This window comes from Megascapheus bottae, chromosome 28 (assembly GCF_031878675.1).
Source record: "Megascapheus bottae isolate mThoBot1 chromosome 28, mThoBot2.hap1, whole genome shotgun sequence".
Lineage (NCBI taxonomy): Eukaryota > Metazoa > Chordata > Mammalia > Rodentia > Geomyidae > Megascapheus > Megascapheus bottae.
In genome coordinates, this window is record NC_143536.1 from 1,052,707 (window position 1) to 1,073,799 (window position 21,093).

Below are 21,093 nucleotides of genomic sequence, written 5' to 3' on the forward strand. Positions count from 1 at the left end.
CATCAATATCTGTATCTGTTTATTCATCTACCATCCTCTGTCTACTCACTTACCCATCATCTAACTACCTATTATTTTTCTATCATCTGCCCATCCATCACATATCCATCTATTACCGTATTTCTAGGTATTTATCCATCCATCCATTTATCGTCTGTCATCTACATCTGTCTATCATATCTATCATCAATCTATTCAGCTCCATAATACCCATTTTTTCTTTGCCAAGAGGGAGGACCAGGAATATGGCGGGGTGACTTTGTTCAAAGTACCTGCTGGCACACAGATGATAATATCGTAGTATAACGGCATGTCAGACCAGCTATAAAACTGAGAAACGGTTAAGGATCAACCAAATTCCGGCCAGGTGTGGAAACCACCGTAAGGATATACACACATCTTACCAAAACCAAAAACCAAAAAATAGGAATTTACTGTGCAGCCTGTTACATGAATTTCTTTGTTCAGTTGAAATCAAAAGGAATATTCAAAAATGTTCCACCCCTGACACGGCATGAACACATATGAAATCCGGAGAGCGTCATCCCCCAGGCCGTTCTGGCTCATCCTGGCTGAGTGTCGCCTGTCAGCTGTGTGGCAGGGCCTGTGCCCATGTTAATTACGTGGTTCGCTGTAATTACCTTAATCACCCCCTGACTGTTCTATTTTGTTTGCCACCGCCGACTTGAACGGCCACTCACTGCTCCCCACGTGCAGCTCAGCATTGACATGGAAGTGGGGTGACTGGTAAGGGGAAGGGCATGCTGGGAAGGAGGCTCACCTTGTGTGTCCCCCACGTGTGAGGAGCCAGGCCCAGGTAGTATCAGCCTTGGAAATGCAAAGTACCAAACTGCCAGAAGAAACGAATCTGCTTTTAAAGAACTCCGCACTGTTCATGGGTCATTGGTAAAAGTTCTAACTCCACTTTCCTGTTCGTACACACAGACAGGAAACCACGGGGTTTATACTCTCATTTGCTTTGCATTCATTTTGCATTTTTACTTTTCATTAATTTTTTTGCCTTACTGAATTTTACATTTTGATGTAGTCGTGTCAGAATGTTTAGAAAGTAATTTTGGCTTTGATATGATGCTAAGACGACTTCTTTTTCCCCCTGACAAACTTGTAAAAAATATTTACCAGCATTTCATTCCTAATGAATGAACATTTTAGATGACACTTCTCCTCTATTGATAGTGTGAGTTTTACACCTCAGTGTTTGCATATCCAACATGGGTCTGGGCGGAAGATGTGAGGTCAGGGTCTGTGCCACTTTCCCTAACCCTAAACAATCCTTCCCACCATTGTTCCCATCCTCCCCTGCTTTGTAATTAACTGAGAGATTCCAAAGGCAGTTGGGACGAATTCTTTAGATTTTGCTTTGTTCCATGGACTTTTCTTTTTCACACTTGTTCTGTGATACTTTAATTTCTCCAAATCAGTAATTCACGCTTCACCATCTCACACATCCTTTATGAGTGTTATGATTTCTTTCTTGGCTATTTGCTCAGATTTGTTGGAATTAATCTTTTTTTTTGTGGGTCATGAGACTTGAATTCGGCCTGTCCCTGTCCCTGAGCTCTTCAGCTCAAGACCACGGCCCTATCCTTGAGCCAAGCCCCACTTCCTATTTTACAGAGGTTAATTGGAGATAAGAGTCTCTGGTCCTTTTGTGCCTGGGCTGACTTTGAACCCTGATCCTCGGATCTCAGCCTCCGGAGTAGCTAGGATGAAACTGTATTAGCCACTGTGCCTGGCTAGTACAGATTGTTTGGGTTTTTTTTTCTTTGTTTTTTGTTTTGTTTTGTTTTGTTTTTACATTGGAATCACATTACACCTAAGAGTTGCATTGCATTTAGGAATTAATATTGGGCATATTTACCAGGCACCTGGTGTGACTTTCTAATTATTGGAACCAATTATTTAGCTATGCAGAAAACATCTTAAGGGCATTTTCACAGGGGCTCCTAGACTTTTTATTTCTAGGTAGCTTATGTTTCTTGGGAGTATTGCCTGTGTGACCCTTTTATTTTCTTTATTTTCCACTGGTTAAAGGAAGTGACTAATTTTTTTGTAGGTTTGTCCTAGTCTTTATCAAAAGCTCATCTATTTCCAGCAAATTATTTTAATCATATTGTTATCAGTTGGCTGTCTGAAGTCTTTCTGCTTTTCCCAGATGAAAATTGTGGGTAGGCAAGGAGAAGCTCTGCCAGGGTTGGCAATGCCAGACCCCGGAGCACCTAAGCAATTGTAATCAGAGCTGGTAGCCATAGTGAGTGGCTACTGGCAAAACCTCCTCATGCTACTGCTTCTGAGGGGGCCTTGGGTGCTGGAACCATTTGTGCAAATGAAGGACTGTGTCTGCACCAATCATAGGAGACCATGCAAATGAAGGACTGTGTCTGCACCAATCGCAGGAGACCATGCAAATGAAGGGCTGTGTCTGCACCCATCACAGGCCTTCTGCTGGGGTACCAGGGGAAGGTCTCCCCCTCTGGCTGGGTGGAAGTGGCTGCAGAACCACCTAGACCTCACTGAGGCTTGTGATGGGGGCGTCTGGGCTGGCTGGGTGTAATGGTTGAGGCTGGACCAGGGTCTTGGGCAGCAAGCAGCTATGGTTGCTGTGTGGCTTCCTCAAGGTATCAGGGAGTGTTTGCAGCAGCCAGGCAGGCGGGGGCGTCTGTCTGTAGAACTACTTCCACTCCCAGCCCCTCCTTAAGGAGGACAGAACCTCCCCCACCCGGCCCCGAACAGGCTCAGGGCAGCCTGCAGGACAAAGCAGTTATTGGTGCAACCCTTTGGACAGTTTCGACAGTCGAGATCCAGGGAGGGGTGTGATTTTCCACTTCACCTGTGTGAGCGGCTTTCATATGGAAAACGAGCTAGGCTTCTGGTGAGAGTAAAGTTGACAGAAAATAGTCCCAAGGAAGCAGGAAGCCAGGAGAATGTAAGGAGTTGTGATTGACATAAACTAGGGCATTCGCTGGGCAGAGCCGTAATTATGTGGTCAGGGACACCACGTTGGGGTTTAACGTCAGTGGGCGATGAGTGAGTTCCAGGCCAGCAGGTGAGGAGGTTCAGCAGGCTGGCATGCCCGAGAGCTTATTACAAGTGGATTTCAAGACCCACTGAGTCAACATCTCTGCTCCAGCAAGAGCCCCAGGTGATCTGCAAGCACGCGAGCCCTTGAGAAACACTGGTGGTTCCATCGGGTGTGCTTTCCTAAGAGTGGTAGAATGCCAAGGCAGCTAATGACATTGCGTAGAAGATCCCTGGGGTGGAAACGCTTAATAAAGTCATCATACAGCTGACTGGCATCTCAGAGTCTGGGCTTTCGTGTTAGCTCGTTGCCTCATGATTGCAAAATGGGTGTAGCCTCACCACGGATGACTTTCCCATTCTCTTCAGGAAAGAGAGATCGTTTTCTGGGCTCTCCTTCTCCACCCTCACAGCCCCGAGGACTCCCAGTCCACAGCCTGGACCAGGCAGCAGGGGGCTTTGTTTGGATTTAGTTTTGCCCCTTGATATGCACGTGGAACTTTTACCCTGGAGAGAATAAGGCTGCACAGGACAGCGGTTTGGACATCCCGGGGCTTTGATGTCCCTTCGTCCTAGAGGCTTGATTAGAAAAGCAGTGATCCCTGCGCACTGTGGTGCTGAGCGTGGCCCCAGAGACGGCACTCAGTGCCAGCCCCGGCGTGGCCTTCACTGCACACTTTTTATTTGGGTCCTGGGGCTTGACCGCAGGGACCAGGCACTGTCCTTCAGTCCTCCTGCTCAAGGCCAGCATCCTACCACTTTGAGCCACAACGCCACTTCTGATTTTCTATGGTTAAGTGGAGATAAGAGTTTCATACTTCCCTTTTTTTTTTTTTTTTTTTGGCCTGGGCTGGCTTTGAACTGTGGTCCTCAAGTCTCAGCCTCCTGAGTAGCTGGGATTCCTGTCCACATCACAGTCCCGTGATCTGCTTGCCTGGAGGAGAGGAGGGTGGCTGGGTTCTGGCAAGCTGCTGTGATGTGATCTTGTTGAAAGCCTGACGTCTTGGGGGTAGGGGAACCCCCACACCTGCCTTACTTTACAGTGGGGATTCTCCAAATCCCCCACCCCGTGGCACTGGTTTCTGTAAGAAAAAGCCCTTTTCTTCGGACATGAGTGTGCGAGGTTGACTTCTGGGGGTGGGGGGGGATCCTGAAGAAGCTCACGCTGACTGGAGCCACGGCCGGAGTCTGTGGTGAGCTGGGGCACAGGGCACTCCAGACGCCCAGCACACAGGTCACTGGATTGCATGTGTGTTAGCTGCAGCAGGAGCCCAGTGGCATCACGCCAGGTGGCGTGCAGAGAGGCGGGAGAGGATTCCCAGACCTCAGCCGGGGAGGGCACCGCTCAGCGTGGACGGACCCTGAAGCCGGGGGGAGGTGTAGCTCAGCCCTGCCCCTCAGCTTCCCCTCAGTCTCTTCGTGCTCACAGGGTGGCATCTGGGAGCATGTCCATACACGACTCTGCTGGCCCTTCCCAGCACGCTGCCCTTTGCCCTTTGTCATATGGCCTTTCCTAGGAGCCAGGCTGGGCAGTGCGGCCATGAGGGACAGATGCAGTGACCCACCCGGTCCCAGAGCCAGAAACTCAGGGGGTGAAGGTTAGATGAGGGGCCTTGTCCCTTCCTCCACCCCCTCTGCTGCCCTCCCTGCCTGACACCCATGACCTTGGGCAAGAAACTCACCACCTCTGTGCTCCAAATCCCCCCGCCCCGTCCTGAGAGCCAGAGTCACACTCCCACCTGGCAGAGGAAGGGGTAAGCAGGCCAGCGCCAGCTGCCCATGGCCTGTTCCTCTCCTGGACCACGATCTGCTAAACCAGTGCTCTGGGTCTGCTGTCAGCCGGCCTGGCTCTACCCAGGCTCTGGCTTTTCCTGGCTGTGCAGGGCTGGAGATCGAATGGCGAATCGGTGCCCCGGCCTGGTCCAATGTGCAGGGGGCTGATGAGAAAAGTCCCGTGTGGGAACTCTGGGAAAGCCAGTCGGCTTGAGCTGTGTGGTTGCCACTGTGGCTGCTTTGTTGTTAGTGCCCAACATGCCCCAGGCACCCTGGCTTGGCCACCCGGCTCCTTCCTGCAGAGTGGTCTGCTCTGGCCACCTGTGTCCCTTCAGTGCCCCGCCCCGGTCTCCTGTCCCCCACAGTGGACATTTCCAGCACACAGGTACAGGAGTGTGCTCTCTCCTCCACCAGCTGCCACCTCTCAGAGCCACAGAGTGGCTGAGCCATGCTGCACAGGACAGAGGAGGCCAGGCAGGAGTGAGCGGTGCCTGGGCTGTGATCATGATGCCCGCCGTGTCTGGGCTACTTTCTGCCACCCCTGGCTTTCTATGAGCCCTGGAGCGAAGACACGGAGAATCCTCTGCCAGGAAACCTCCCTTTGAAAGGCTTGCATGAATCAAGAGTCTAAGAGCTAGCCGCGTGTGTATGAGTGTGTATGTGCTTCAGTTTTCTAACTTCCAGTCTATAAGATTTCTTAAAATTAGTTGCCTATGGGCCAGGAGTTTGGCCTAGTGGTTAAAGTGCTTGCCTAGCATGCACGAAGACCCGGGTTCAATTCCTTGGTACCACATCTATAGAAAAAGCCGGAAGTGGTGCTGAGGTTCAAGTGGTAGAGCTCTAGCCTTGAGAAAGTCCAAGGACAGTGCTCAGGCCCTGAGCTCAAGCCCAGGACTGGCAAAAACAACAACAAAAAAAGTTAGTTGCCTATGTGTTCTAGGGTCAGATTTCAGCTCAGCCGAGGTGGGAAAGAGACAGAGACACTCTAAGCTCCTTTGCTTGAAGCAGCTTGCTCGGTGTGTCCAGCTCCGCTGGCATTGCTGGACCGGCAGCCCCACCTGACCGCTTGTTAAGGTCTCCTGACATTGACACAAGGTGAGTATCACTGCGCAGACTCAGGGCGAGGCAACAGCAGAGGTCTGATCCGTGTCTGTCTCTGTGCTTGAACTTGTCTTTCCTTGGGACCATCTGAAAGTCTGGCTCACCAGTGGGGCTGCCGGGCTGCCCTGAAGCAACCCGGATTCTGGTCTCTCTGCAGTCCCAGACACTCTGCTCTGTGTTGCCACATGGTTTTTTTTTTCCTTTTCTTTTCTTTTTAAACACATTACTTTTGTTGCCCCTGAGTTACCAAAAGGTTATATGATATACACACAAACAATTGTAATAACATATGTTTACATGGCCATCTTGGGAGTCAATCTACAGATAGGTTTTCATTTATGGCCACTTAAAAAAGAACAAGATCTTTCCATCCTGTTTTCACGGGAAGGCGTCCTGGACTCCCGTCCACCGACCGCCATCCTCGCCCATACGCTGGCCCCTTCTGTCCCTGGATGCACCCAGGCCTTGTCTCCTTGCCTGCATGTGGGGTTGCCAGGGAGCTCACATCCCTACTGGTTCCTCCTGGACGCTCCCTTCAGAAGGCCCACTGACCTGGCCTCTGCCGGCTTTGAGTAAGGGCCGAGGGGATGAGCGTGAGACTGAGGGCAGCCTGGCTGCTCTGCCAATCCCAGCAAAGTGGGGCCATCACCCAGAAGATCCTGTGCCCATCCAGGCCTTGTGGCTGCCCAGTTCTACCAGGGAGCACTGAACAGGGCAAGGAATTGTGATGTGGCGGTGGCCTGCCACTGAGTCTCCTTGCTAGGACTCAGGTGTATCATTCACTGTCCACATCTTGTCTATCCTGTGGTTTGTGCCATGGCCTGGGGCTGTGGGTCAGCAGCTGTTCCAGGCTGTGCACGGTCCTTTCCAGGTAGCGTCTGTCACCTGCATGAAGCTGGCTGGATGCTCTTAATGAGCTCTCGTGGGTGTGGGCATGCAGCGAAGGCTTCTGGGGACACATGGCCGCTTGTACAAAGTCCTGGCATCTGGCAACCAAGCACCCCCAGAAAATACCTCCAGCCTTCCTATGCCTGCACGAGACCAGAGGCCTCTGTAAGGTGGGAAGGAAACTCACCTCTCTGCAGTTTTAGAGAGAGCTGACTAGGAATCTCCAGCCTGGGCCTGAAGAGCTGAAGCAGAAAATTTGCTGTCTTCTCCCCACAGAGAGAAGGGGGGGGGGAATCTCACAACGGACAGCCACTAGCAGCAAACTAAAAGACATCTTTTATTTATTTTTAATAAAATAGTAGAGCATGAAAAATAATCTATATTACAGATATACAGAGGCAGGAGACCCGCTCGGCTGGCAGAGGGGCCCCACTAGACGAAGTTTGATCGCAGTCCCCGCTCCCGACCTCCTCAGGAGCTCATCTGCTTAACAATGGAAAGTCAATAAGCCCTGGGGTGCTTTTGAATGCCCGTCTCCCCCTCCCCTGCCACAAATCAGCCCGAAGTGTAAAACTGAAGCTTCATTCCCCTTAGAAGCCACAAAACGTAACTGAAGGGGCTTCAAGGCCAGGAGAGGCCTTTTGTTAGGAGATTTCTTTTGTTGTCTTTATGGACAGCAGAATGCTGGTCTCTCCCTGTTTCCCTGGGGCGGGAGGGTATTGCACATCGCTTGGATTTACAGACGCTGGGGAGGGGGGGAGGGGAGGGGAGGGAAGGGGGAGGGGAGGGGGTCCTGGGGGCTGGCGGCGGGGGTCGTGAGGCGGCCCCCGCCCCCAGACTAAACCCAGGCCGGTTCCTCCCCCGTCCACACCCGCAGCAGGCCTTCCTGGCAGGCAGCCTGGCGTGCAGACTCTTCAGCCCCCAGGGGGATTCCGTGCGCGGAGGCCTGGCCTCCGCTGGGTCCACCGGGCAGCGCCGCGTCCGGGGCCGCAGGCCGTGGCTGTGGACGGCGGGGACCCCGGCACCCGCCCCGGGTTGCCGCGTCCCGACCCCCGGCCGCACCCCGGCCGGCCCCCCGTGGCGCCGGCGTCCGGCCCGGGTCACACGCGGGCGGGGGCCGGGCCGGGGCGCGCCAGCGGGCCGGGCTGCGGGGCCTTCTTGTGAAGCCCGCCGGTGGGGACGCTGGCCGGCTTGCGGCGGGCCCTGCGCCCCAGCCGCCGGCCGCACACGCCCTGCCAGGACTGCAGCGTCTTGGAGGTCCAGACCCACACCCCGCTGGTGACGCCCACGGCCAGCAGCATGCACAGCTTCACCAGGAAGACCTCCACGGCGGGGATGGAGGCGGCCAGCACGCAGTCCAGCGCCTTGGTCTGGTTGTCCAGCCGGCACTGGTGCTGCGCGGCCAGCGCCTTCCAGCGGTCGGCGTGCAGGCGCTCGTAGCAGTAGCAGGCGATGACGCAGGCGGCGGGCACCGTGTAGAGCAGCGAGAAGACGCCGATGCGCAGCATCAGCCTCTCCAGCTTGGCGGTGTCCTCGCCGCCCGTCCGCATCACCCGGCGGATGTGGAACAGGGCCACGAAGCCCGACAGCAGGAAGGAGGTGCCCACCGCCAGGTAGCAGGCCAGCGGCACCAGCACGAAGCCCGTGAGCGCGTGCGCGTCCATGCTGCCCACGTAGCACACGCCCGTGAGCTCGTCGCCCGCCACGCGGCGCATCACCAGGATGAGGATGGTCTTGACGGCCGGCACGGCCCAGGCCACCAGGTGGAAGTAGCTGCTGTGCGCCTCGATGGCCTCGTGGCCCCACTTGCGGCCGGCGGCCAGGAACCAGGCGAGCGTGAGCACCACCCACCAGAGCGAGCTGGCCATGCCGAAGAAGTAGAGCACGAGGAAGACGAGCGTGCAGCCCGTGCTCTCCAGCCCCTCCTGGATCACGTACAGCTGGCCGCGGTCGCGGTCGCAGGCGATGCTCTCGGCGCCCGCGAACAGGCGGATGATATAGCCCACGGAGTAGACGCAGTAGCACACGGAGAGGAAGACGATGGGGCGCTCGGGGTAGCGGAAGCGGGCGGGCTCGATCAGGAAGGTGAGCACGGTGAAGGCGCTGGAGAAGAAGCAGAGCACGGACCACACGGCCAGCCAGACCACGGCGAAGCGCTTGTCCTCGCGGCTCCAGTACACGTCCACGCCGGGCGCGCACAGCGGCGCGCACGACGCGCTCTTCTCCACGCGGTGGAACTTGCCCGGGTTGTCGCAGCCCGCGCGGCCCGGCGGCCCCTCCCGCGGTGGCGGCGGCGGCGGCGGCCGGGGGGGCGGCGGGAGGAGGCCGGCGCCGCGGCCCGGCTCGTCCGAGCCGTTGCTGGGCGCCTCCATGCACAGGTAGTTGGGGTCGTTCTTGTTGGGCAGGCGGCTGCAGTCCAGCGAGTCGGGCCAGCTGAAGTGGAACTGCTCCATGACGGGCGAGCACCTGCGCCGGGCCTGCTCGCACATGACGCGGCAGGCGGGGATGGGCGCCGAGACCTGCTCCGTGCACATGGGCGCGTACAGCGAGCACAGGAAGAAGCGCAGGTGCCCGTGGCAGCCGTACTCCACGAGCGGCGCGAACTCGTGCAGCTGGATGGCCGCCTCGCGCTGGTTCTCGTGGCCCATCAGGTTGGGCATCCGCGTGGAGTTGTAGCCGATGTCCTTGCACATGGGGATCTCCACGGGCTGGCAGCGGCCGTCCCCGGGGCGCTCCGCGTCCAGGGCGCCGAGGGCGGCGCACGACCCCGCCAGCAGCAGCGGCAGCCACAGGCGGGGCCCGGGGCGCCGCATGCCGGCGTGCGAGCCGCGCCGCGCGCTCAGCGCCGCCGGCCCCGGGCCCCGGCCGCCGCCGCCGCCGCCGCCCCGGGCCCCGCGCCCATGCCGGGCCCCGCCCTCCGCGCCCGCGCCCCGGCCCCGCGCTCCGCGCCGCCCCGGCGGGGGAGGGGAGCAAAGTTTGCAAACAATGCCGGGCAGCGAGCGCGGCCGCCGCGGCCCCTCGCGGCCGGGACCAACTTGGGCCTCCTCGGCCCGCGCGTCCCGAGAGCCGCGGCGGGCGGCGGGCGGCGCTGCGAGGCCGCGGCTCCTCCGCCCCGGCTCCTCCGCCCCGGCCCCTCGCGGCCCCGCCGGCAGCTGTGGGAGGCGAGCGTCCCGGGAGGAGAAGTCTCGGGACTGGCGCGGGGGGCGAGGCCGAGCGGTGACAGGCCCCGCCCCGCTCCGCCCCGGCCCCGCTCCGCCCCGGCCCCGCTCCGCTCCGCCCCGGCCCCGCCCCGCCCCGGCCCCGCCCCGCCCCGCTCCGCCCGCCCCGCCGGCGCCTCCCGCCGCCCCCTCCGCGCGCCCCTCTCCCGGGGCCGGGGCTGGGAACCTCCCGGACCTCCGGGGGCCGGGGTGCGGGCAGGGGCCGGGCGGGCCGGGCGGGCCGCCCCCCCGCCGCCCCTCCCCACTTTTACGGCGGGTCCGCGCCGGGGTCGCCTTCAAAGAGCGGAGGGATTTGCGTTTTATGGCTTGGGCCATAAAGTGGCCTCGGCGCTTGTAAACCGGCGGCGTCTTCGCGAGGCCGGGGGCTCCGGCCGGGGCGGGGGGAGGGGGGGCGAGGCGGGGGGCGGGAGGGCTCCGGACGGGGGAGGGGCGCGGGGCGGGGGTCCGGGGCGGGGTCGGGGGTCCGGGCGCGGGGCGGGGCGCGGGCCGGGGTCGGGGGTCCGGGCGCGGGGCGGGGGCGCGGGCCGGGGTCGGGGGTCCGGGCGCGGGGCGGGGTCCGGGCGCGGGGCGGGGCGCGGGCCGGGGTCGGGGGGCGCGGGCCGGGGTCGGGGGTCCGGGCGCGGGGCGGGGCGCGGGCCGGGGTCGGGGGGCGCGGGCCGGGGTCGGGGGTCCGGGCGCGGGGCGGGGGCGCGGGCCGGCTCCGGGGAGGAGCTGGCTTTGAAATTTCAAAGGGCAGAGCGAGGGGCGGGGCCCTGGGCATCCGGGTTTTGGGGCCGCGGTCCGAGGCCCCGGGGAGGGGGGCGGGGAGACCCCTCCCCCGGACCTCCGCGCCCCCGCTCCGCACCCCGGCTCCCCAGGACGCGGCCGCCCTCGGGTCTGCCGGGCGTCCAGCCGCGGGCGCGCGGGGGCCTCGTCCGGGCCCCGGGCCGGAGCCCCTGGAGGCGGCGGCGTCCGGGGAGCCGAGCTGGCCGGAGCCCCGCGGGCCCCGCGCGGCGGAACCCGGCCCTCCCTGCTTTCATTGAGCTACGGCCGTTCATTCACTTCTTCACCCGTTCACTCCTTCACCCGTTCATTCACTCGTTCACCCGTTCATTCACTCGTTCACCCGTTCATTCACTCGTTCACCCGTTCATTCACTCGTTCACCCGTTCATTCGTTCCCGGGGCAGCGGGGCTCGGAGGCCCGGCCGGGCCGGGCCGGGGCGGGCGCCGCGTCCGTGGGTTCCCGGCCTCCGCCCTCCAGCTTCCCCCAGACCCGGGGCCAGGCCGCAGGGCCGGGCCGGTGCCTCCCGAGAGAGCCGCCCCGTCTGGACCCGTTCTCCATCCACCGTGGCCGCTTCACCGGGCCCGGACTGGGGAGGACGGCGGGCTGGGGAGGACGGCGGGCTGGGGAGGACGGATGGCTGGGGAGGACGGCGGGCTGGGGAGGCGGGCTGGGGAGGACGGATGGCTGGGGAGGACGGATGGCTGGGGAGGACGGCGGGCTGGGGAGGACGGCGGGCTGGGGAGGACGGCGGGCTGGGGAGGACGGATGGCTGGGGAGGACGGATGGCTGGGGAGGACGGCGGGCTGGGGAGGACGGATGGCTGGGGAGGACGGATGGCTGGGGAGGACGGCGGGCTGGGGAGGACGGCGGGCTGGGGAGGACGGCGGGCTGGGGAGGACGGCGGGCTGGGGAGGACGGATGGCTGGGGAGGACGGATGGCTGGGGAGGACGGCGGGCTGGGGAGGCGGGCTGGGGAGGACGGATGGCTGGCACCGCGTGCGTCCTCCCGGCGGGTCCCCCGCGGCCCAGGCCTTCGTCCCCCGGCCCTTTCTTCTTTTGTCTTCTTTGAAGAGTGACTCTAGACGTGGTATCTACATATCTAACCACGGGTGAAAGGGAGGGGGAAGGCTGGCTGCCCGGGAAAAGCAAGGCGTGTAAACGGACGGAAATCGGGCTAGGCCCGGAGGAGCTTCGAGCAAAGGTGTCTAACGAAGAGCACAGAACGAGCAGGGGCAGGGACGTTGAAAGAGGCCAGGTTTCCTCATTCCACTGCGGCCAGCAAAGCTAAAAAGCTTCAAGTACCTTGCTGGGACATTGACACACAGCAGAGGTGAATGTTCCCTTATTCTGTGATGTTCCACGGAAATCACAGAGCCCCGCCAGGCTTTCCTGAGATGGGATGAGAGAAAACCCCAGTAATCTCTTCCACATAAAAACTGCGGAGTCTTTGAGCCCGAAAGAGACATCAAACCACAAGCTTAGCACGTCACAAGCACACTGCCAGAGTAACTCCGGGAGACAGGAGCAGAGCTTGGGGAAAGGCACATTTAAGATCAAAGGCTCTGGGCTGTCGGAAAGCTTTTCCCTTTACCCTCACTTGAGTCGTCTCTCTGGCACACAACAGTTTGGCGACCTGGGTTGAAGAACTCTTGGAATTTCACGAGTTCTTACCTTTGCGTCCTCTGGCCCAGGGTTTAGAGCGAGGGCTTTCCTTCCCAGGTGCCTCCCTGAAACGAGGGCACACTCATTTTAGGACTCCATTACGATCCACGGACTCGGGTAAGCAGCTGTTACTAGCTATGGCCCCATCCTGCAGTAAGGTTCTCTAGAAACTTAGCAGATAGAAAACTTGTGTGGAGATTTCCATTTTCGGACCCCGTGTGGACAGCTCTTCACCCTCTCCCTACAACCCGGGATCTGATCCCCCGGCCCTCCATTCAGAATAATCTTAAATCATCTGCACATCACAGTGTACACAAGGCAGTGCGGGCACAAGTTTTAATTCATCTGAAAACGCTAGATGTGAAGTATTGATGATGTATGTGTTGTGTGTGTGTGTGTGTGTGTGTGTGTGCGCGCGCGCGCGTGAGAGGGAGGGAGAAGGAGAGGGGGAGTCAGGGAGGAGGGGGGGACAAAAAAAGAAATGAGGGAGTCGCAGCGTTGGGTTTCGGCCACTTCCCTTGAAATGTGGCTTGAAATATGACCAAAAGTTCCGTGGGGTGCATTCGTGTGAATTGCAAATCAGAGCCTGGCTTTAATCCTCTTTCAAGGCCGGGCCTGGGATGGCGGGCGTGGACGGCCCCCCACTGCTTCTGGCGGTGGGGCCATTCAAGGGGACAGCTCCCCTCCTCCATTCCCACACTCCAAAAAACAACACCGCAGACAGACACCCTCCAACTAAATTAGATTAAACTCCTTCTCCTCCGCCGAGCTTTAGCCTTTTTACTGCCGCTCGCTGGCCGCGCCGGGCTCCTCCTGGTTTAAAGGCACAGTGCCTCCTTTCCCACCACAGCACACATGGTTTTAGAAGCTGGGGCGGGGTGGGGCGTCTGTGGCTCCGTCTCCACACCAGTCCACAGCGTCGGTTTGAGACACGGGAGGCTTTGGAGCGCGCGTGCCCGCTCCGGGAAAACCCTTCAGGCCTGAAACTCTGTGGGCTCTTCCTGAGGAATTCCACGGGGCGGGGGCGGGGATGAAACCACGGAATCCCGGCAAAGTGAGGTAGTTTTCGTGGCGTGTTCTCCCCTCAGGCCTGGTGAGGCTCCCTGGGCCGCGCTGTTCTCACTTTCCCCTGTGTGGGGTGGGCTTCCTCCTTCCTCCTGGCCTCCAGGACTCCCCCGCACCTGCCCACCCCCACCTCTCCACCTCTGCCCTGCACAGGGCCACACTAGCCAGCATCCTCCCTTGACCAGAGCTGGGCATCCTGAGCTGACCCGCCCTCAGGAGGACCAAGGGCCTGCCCTGGTCCTCGGGCCCTGCCTGGCAGCGGCGGAGCGGGGCCCCTGGGGGAGCGGGCATCCAGATGGCCTGAGCCAAGCCCCACCTGAACAGTGGAAACGCAGGGGGTCCTGCTCCACAGCTCCACAGCATGTCGGCAATGCCCCAGGCTGGGCCTGGCATGGCAGGGAAGCGCTGTGGGAAGCCACCTCTCTGAGCCAAAGCTCTAGGAGGCTACAGAGAGGAGAGCTAAAGGTCCTAGAGCAAACAATTGAAGTCAGGGAGAGCCGTGGAGAGAAGCTGGTCAGCAGGACAAGAAAGGACCTCCCTGGTCAGAGATGGAGGCCGCAGGCCTGGGCTCTCCGCACAGCTTAGGCTGACGGGCAGAGAAGGCCGAGGCAGTCCAGGCTCCTTCCCTGGCTTCTTTGCCAAGCCCTCAGCATGGTCACAGCAGCTGGCAGCCACTGCTCTACTCTCATGCCTGTATCCAAGAATTTGATGTTGAGGCGTGGAAGAGTGGAGATGGGAGTCAGAGGGCAGGACAGGGCCCGTGTGGGCCGTGTGGAGGATTGGGGTGCTGGCCCTGGACGTGGCGTCAGGTGTTCCTGGGGTGCAGGTTCACTGGGTTTGCAGGGTGGAGCCGGCCAGGACCTGCCAGGCGAGCTCAGGTTCTCACCTGAAACAGAGCTGGGAGTGGAGACGCCTGGAGCCCGGGAAGAGCCTCTGGACAGAGTCTCAGCGTGGCATGAGGGTTGGCACGAGTCATCAGGTGGGCCAGGCCAGGCCCTGCTCTGTAGTTACTCATCAAACCAGGGACTGGTGCCAGCTGCTGGATACTGCTGACTGCAGGAGAGGTGGTTGTCCACAGCGCTGTGGCTGGGTCGCCACTAGATGAGTTTTGTGGAGAGACCTTGCCACTGGCTGGTATAGCCTGCCAGCAGCCCCTTGCTTGGGAACCTCACCACCCATCACGTGGAAGCCAGTTCCTGGCAGGAAGCTCTTAATGTCTATCCAATTGTGGGTTCTGTCCCTCGGCTGAGCCCCACCTGACAAGGGTCAAATGCCCCCATTCACAGAGAGCAGGGCAGTGAAAAAGGCCGTCACCCCATCTCTGTTGGGGTTGCAACACAGGGCCTGCAATCCAGAAGTCAGGCACCAGTGTCCCGCTGAGGGAGACACCTGTTTCTCTGTGGTTTGGCAGCTGTGTGAGTGTGTGTGTGTGTGTGTGTGTGTGCACCCGTGTGTACACAGTGTCCTCAGCCCCCAGGGAGTGGCCCGGTCACCCACATAAGAGGTCACTGACAGTGTCAGGTTTCAGAGACGCTTGCTGGCAGGCTTCTGATGTAATTTGCACACCGGAAGGCCACAGGGACCTCACATTTCAAGTTCTTTGTGTAACGCATGGGGAAAAAATAGCACAGGTGTGAGTTGTGGGAGGCCAGCTGAGACCCCGGGTCCCAGGCGTGGAAGAGTGTGGGGAACAGCCAGCCTCCACGCCCTGCTCCCCACGCCCTGCTCCCCGGGGCGACAGCTCCAGCCCTGGCCCAGGAGCAGCGTGACCAGAGAGCAGCCCCGCAGATGCCCTCCTCCCTGCTCCTCCTGAGCAGGAAGCTGCCCCCCCCCCCCCGTCTCTGCCGGGGCCCATGAGAGCTAGCACAGTGCTTCCTGTGGACCAGGAGGGCCGTCTGCACACCCGCCTCCTTCCAGCAGAGTGAGCTTATTAATGTAGCTTTGTCACCAGGTGTGGTCATGCCTCACGGTGGACACGGGCTTTACCCCCTGCCCCGGCTGGTGTGTGTGTGTGTGTGTGTGTGTGTGTTTACGCGTGCGTGCATGTGTGTGTGTGCATGCATGTGCACGAGCACCTCCTCCAGGCAGGCCTCAGACACCCCAAGGGCAGCACAGAGCCATGACTTGGCTTGGGGTGCACAGAGGACCATCTCCATGAGAGGCAATGGGCTTTCTTACAGGGATACAACTCGCCCTGCCCCTGGGCTTTGCCTCTGGAAGTGTCCTGGAAGCTACAGCAGTGAGCTGGAAGAGCCCTCGGGAGGGGCAGGAGAGACCCCAGGCGAGTTTTAAGAGTGGATGCACACCAGGGGCTCCAGGGCGCCTGGTGAGGCAGCCTCAGGCTGTCCTGGCTGGAGTCCTGTGACAACCCCCCCCCCCACATCCCTGACACCAGACAAGTGTGGGTGTGGATGGAGGTGCTGGGCGCTCAGAAACGTGTATTGATGCGGTGGGAGCTGCCCCGTCTCCTGCACTGCTGAGGCGGCGTGGGGGTGGTAACGTCTGCGTTCTGGACTGAGCCAAGCACTTTACACACTGAGAAGCCACCGGCCTCAGAATGGCATTTCTCCACAGTACTCACGGAGACACATGCTTCACGGAGTCATTTGTTGAAGACAAGGTCTGGGTGCAGCCCATTCTGGACTCAGAACCACCGTCCCTGGGCCTCGCCGCTGGAGTGCCGGGTTACAGGCACGTGCCAGCTCACCGGGCCAAATCGACGCTGCACTGTGTTTTAAAGAAATGTGAGTCTGCTTTTCATCTTAAAACATCCCATTTCACGTGAACCCCCAGAGCTCTCATCACCCCACGAAACGCTTGGGGTCTGGGAACAGGTCTGGCACAAGGGAGGCCGCTCAGTGCATTGTGGACAGGTGTCTGGGGCCTGTGGCGCGGGCCGCTTGCCGTTGTCCCACTGGTCTGACATGGGGGAGGCCATGGGGTGACGGCCCATTTCAATGCTGAGAAGGCGGAGGCGTTGACCTGGCCTCCCTGTGGGGAGCGGGCGTAATTAGAGGTACCTGGCGGCCTCCGGGAAGCCTAATCACTGTGGGAGGGCGGAGGGCCCTGGCGGGGCCTCGGCCTGGCTTTCATTCCCAGCCCAGCAAAGGCCATGCCAGGCCCAGCCTGGAGTTGGCACAGCACCGGCTGGGGTGCAAGGGTGAGCGCTGGACCTCTGCAGCCCAGCGCCTGCCCTGGCCTCAGCCCTCTGCCCCGTGCAGCATCTCAGGCAGGCAACAGGCCTCGGTGCCTGATGCAGGTCTAGTAAGGTTCTGATGGTGCCACAAGAGGCCAGATCTGGGCCCCAGGAGGCAGCCAGGTGCTACTGCAGCTCTGCCCGGTGGGGTGGCACTCTGCGGCAGTGACGCCAGCCCCACCCCCATCATGCTTGTAACCATGGTCAAAGGGCCTGGCACATCACACACCAAGACAGCGTCTTCTCCTCAGAGTCCCTGTGGGCATGTCACCAGAGACGAGGGCGACTGTGGCTGGGCGCAGAGGTGAGGTGGGGGTCTCCCGGAAGACACAGTCAACCCCTGGCTGTGTGTGGGTGTGTCAGACAGAGAGAGACAGAGAGACAGAGACAGAGACAGAGTGTGTGTACTGAGGTTTGCACTCAGGGCCTTGTGCTTGTTCCTGTCTTATTTTTGATTGACTTTTACATCGTATTTCAAATCATGTGTGTAACAAACATCTTTCCTGTCTCTTTAGCTCATTAGTAGTGCTGAACCACTTGAGCTACGGCTCCACTTCCAGCTTTCCTTCTTTCTTTTCTGGCTAACTAGAGAGAAACGTCTCACAGATCAGTGTGTCGGGGCTTCAAGACAGGACCTCACATCTCAGCCTTCCGAGTAGCTGTGATTTCAGGTATGAGTCACCAGTGCAGGCTTTGTGTCAGTGTTTTTAGTGGCTCCCTGTTCCTGAGCATTTTGACGATTTCCAGTTTAGTTGGGTGTATCTGTGTCCACCCCCAGCGTGTAGAAAAGCAGAGTAGCCTCGGATCTGTCCTCCACTGTGGCGGCCGGGCACGGTACTCTCGTCCCCGTCAGCTCCAGGTGGGTGCTGACTGCACGCCGGCTGCCCATCCAGTTTTGGGGCTGGGCTCAGAATGTGGGGTGCGTGGAGATCATGTCCTCCCAGTCCTGTCCGGCTGGACAAGTTTCCAGTGGTGATGTAAGATGCACAGAGGTGGCAGCGTTGACAGAAGAACGCAGCACAGTGTCCCGTCAGGAGCCAGCACACCTCCATTCGTGCTCTGCACTCGCCTGCCCGGCCGGGGCCCCTTCTCGGCCTTTGTGAGGGCGGTTCTGATCCACCACCGCATGGGTGGTGTCTGGACTCTTCTTGCATGCTTGCTTCTTCCTTTGTCTCTACCGAGGCTCCCTCCCTCGTCTGGAGGGCTGGAGGAGTTTCATTCACATCTACCACAGGACTCTGGCGGCCGTGGGCCTCTGTCTCCCTGCTCCCTCCTCAGGGTCGGAGTCTCAGAAGCCTGGCTGGGCCATGAGCTCCAGCACATGTCCTGATCTCAGTGACTCCAGGCTGCGTGTGTGACCTCTCGGAAGCTGGGAAGGCTGCTTAGGTGCAACCTGGCAGGGCTGCATCCTGCTGGAGGCAGAGAAACCGGGAGAAAGATCAGACTTCCGAGAAACACAGGGGCTGCTTTAAAGAAAGCTCCCCCAGCTCCCCCAGACTGCAGACTGCGCTGTGCAGGCCAGAGTGTGCGCTGAGCCACGCGTTGCACAAGCAACCCCTCCTCCCACTCCTCTGTCTGCCAGTGACCAACATGGCTGCACACCTGCCATCTACCTGTCTCCAAATCAAGCTCCTCTGGTCCACCTACTTACCTTCCTGTTACCCATTTGGCCTCCTTTCTGTCACTCACCTGCCCGTACCCTCCTGCACACCGCCTCTCTGCCAGCTGTCTAGATGTGCACCTATCAATCTCTCATCTTGCCACGCTTCTCCCTATCTGCCTACACTCGCACCCACATCGGCCCTCACAACACTGTCTGAACCTTTCTCCTGGTGGTTGGCGCCCAGCCTGACGGGCAGTATGTGGTGGTGTGTTCCCCACAGGCACACAGGCCTATGTCTGGGCCCTAGAGCCCCCTTAAAGAACAAGCCCAGCCCAGTACCCTCGTGCCCCATGGTTGCCTCACAGCCCACATCGGGATGCGCGGAGCCCAGAAGCTGATGTAGCTCCCCTGTCCCCTCTGTGGGGGTCAGGCCAAGGACCTGCCCCTGGCAGTCGGAGGCAGAGGGCAGGAGGGGGTACGCTCACCATCTCCCAGCCAGGGGCCCCGGTAGGCCCTGGGAACGTGCAGCAGCAGTCGGCAGCCTGCAGAAGGCCCACTTGTTTTTCCTTCCCTGTTTTCATGGCGGCCTTGAGTGCTGAGGTTGATGAGGGAAGGGTAGACAGACCTGGGCCAGCATTTCCCTCCAACCCTGTCTGCTCCTGCTTCCTGTCTTCACGCCTGAACGGGCACGTTTCAAACCAAAGGTGGCTGCTCGACTGGTGCCAGGACTGCGGGCCGCTCTTTCCTGCCAGTGGAACCTTTCCTACCTCAGCATCACCCACTTCCCAGACGGACAGACACCAGAGCGCCATGCTGCCCGGGCTCCACGCCCCAGTGCCCAGCTGCCTCTCCTGCCATTCACATGACTAAGGAAGGCTGGGAGCCCCTCGCGTTTGAATCATCCACACAGAAAAGCACCTTCCCAGCTTCTCCTGAAATGCCCCCGCCTGGCAGCGGGCCTCGCAGGCTGCTTTCCCGGCCAGCGTGCCAGTGGCTGCTAGGGACAGCTGTTCACACCCGCTTCTGGCCAGGGAAAGAGCAGGCGTGGTGCCTCTTCCAGCTTAACCACACATCTTGAAACCAGCCCTGCCGGCTGCCTTTGTCCTCTGTTAGCCCTTTGCTGCTGGAGGCAGCGTGTCCCCACGGCCCACGGCCCTCGTGAGCGGGTGACCTCCTCTGAGCGGTGGGAGGGGTGTGATGTGGCCCCTCCCGGGGCGCCCTGCCATGGCACACCTGCCCGGACTTCCCATCACCAGGGCGGTGATGTCTCCCACCCCCAGCCATGGCTGGAAGATTTGGTGGCTGGTAGAGGTGGACTGGTCAGACACATTCTGGTTCAGTGGAGGCAACCCCTACCTCCACTGCAACAAAACGCCACCGAGGGAGGAAGAAACATGAACAAAATGAGCATGGAGACTCAGACCCCGCTGTGGGAAGGGCCAGGCGCCCTTTGGGGTCCCCTTCTCTCTCCAGAGCTGGTGGTGGCGGCTGCCTGATGGCCCCGCTGCTCCTGCCTGCCTGACCTGCACGTGGTCTTCTCCCCATCATGTCTTCCTGTGTCATGTCGCCTCTGCCAGTCACGTCTGCAGCCCCCTATTTCTAAGGGAACTCACGTGGGGGGGCAGTGATGTCTCTTCTGGGGGAGAGGGGCCTAACCAGGTCTCACCCTACAGGAAGCAAGAACCCTGGACCAAGAACCCAGGAGCAGATGGTGAGACATAGGACGGCCAAGAGTGGGGGTCCCGGGTCCCCATGCCTGACCTGCAGGGCCAGCTGGGACACGAGGAGGGGGCCGGGGGGCACAGGCCAGGCCTTCTCCTTGGGGTGCTCCCTTCTCCTCCTGAGTGACAACCGGGCTGTGGGGTCACATGCCTGGGCCCCAGGCTCCATCCCAGCTCAGCACCCCGAGAATCTCAGCCACTGTCCCCAGATGGTGGCCCTTCTGCTCTTCCTCAGAAGCATGGCCTGGCTTGTGAATCTTGGTCACAAGTGAGGACTCAGGCTCTCGAGGTGGACGGAGGAGGTTGTGCTTGAACTTGTGAATCCACAGTAAGGTCAGGGAAGTCAGGGGACCTGCTCCCCGTCCAAGGCCCAGCGAGTTTCTGTCTGGCCTGAGACTCACACTGGAAGTCACTTTCTGCTGTGGGCAACTACCCCGGCCCCCAGGCCACGGCCTCCCCGACAGCCCTGGACTGGCTGCTTCTCGGAGGAAAGCTGTGACTGTGACAGGCGGGGCGTGGAGAAAGCCCTGGCTCCCAAGGCTGGCTGTGAGCACGATGCCACAGCCATCCAAGAGATGGGCCCTCGTGAGCCGGGCTGAGGCCGGCCCTTCTGCTTCTCTCCTGCAAAACGAGCATGAATTTCCCCCTCTTTGGGGTGCTGTGATGTCACTGGTCTCCCCCTGCCTTCACGGGGGACCCTGGCCCTCCCCACCCCCACTCGCCAGGCCCCTGACGTCACCACAGCTGCAGTGCTTTTGTCTAGGCTGCCCTGGAGCTGCCGCCCTCCAATCCTCAGCCTTCCAAGTAGCGGACTGGGACGAGGCGCCCAAAGTGTGTTTTCTGATGGAGCCCTAGGAACAGTCTCCGAGCCACGCTGTGTTTCCTGCACCCTTCCTGGTGTCTGACTCTGCGCTGTGCTGGGTAGAGAGAGGCAGAGCACAGAGGGGACCGAAAAGACCCTGGGCACGCCCGTGGCTCCTCCGTTCTGCTGAATGCAGAGGTGAAAGCCCAGCCGAGCCTGCTTCTCTCACGCCAGGGTTTGTTTTGGTTTCTGTTTTATTT

The 21,093-nt window shown here is 60.2% G+C and overlaps 1 protein-coding gene and 1 long non-coding RNA gene across 2 annotated transcripts; one reads left to right on the forward strand and one right to left on the reverse strand.

The window, feature by feature from the left end:
* Positions 1-7,621: 7,621 nt before the first annotated feature.
* Positions 7,622-9,629, reverse strand: Fzd10 (frizzled class receptor 10). The gene has a single exon (XM_090319846.1). It carries the CDS (start codon positions 9,612-9,614, stop codon positions 7,902-7,904), a length of 1,713 nt encoding a protein of 570 aa, XP_090175972.1. The 5' UTR covers positions 9,615-9,629; the 3' UTR covers positions 7,622-7,901.
* A 7,341-nt stretch (positions 9,630-16,970) lies between these two features.
* Positions 16,971-20,867, forward strand: LOC150044925 (uncharacterized). The gene is made up of 4 exons (XR_016533003.1): positions 16,971-17,011; positions 17,223-17,378; positions 19,984-20,021; positions 20,795-20,867. It is a non-coding gene; the product is annotated as an uncharacterized LOC150044925 (long non-coding RNA).
* Positions 20,868-21,093: the final 226 nt, after the last annotated feature.

Coding starts and splice junctions, on each gene's coding strand:
- Fzd10 (XM_090319846.1), bottom strand. CDS start 9,614: ATGCGGCGCCCCGGGCCCCGCCTGTGGCTGCCGCTGCTGCTGGCGGGG.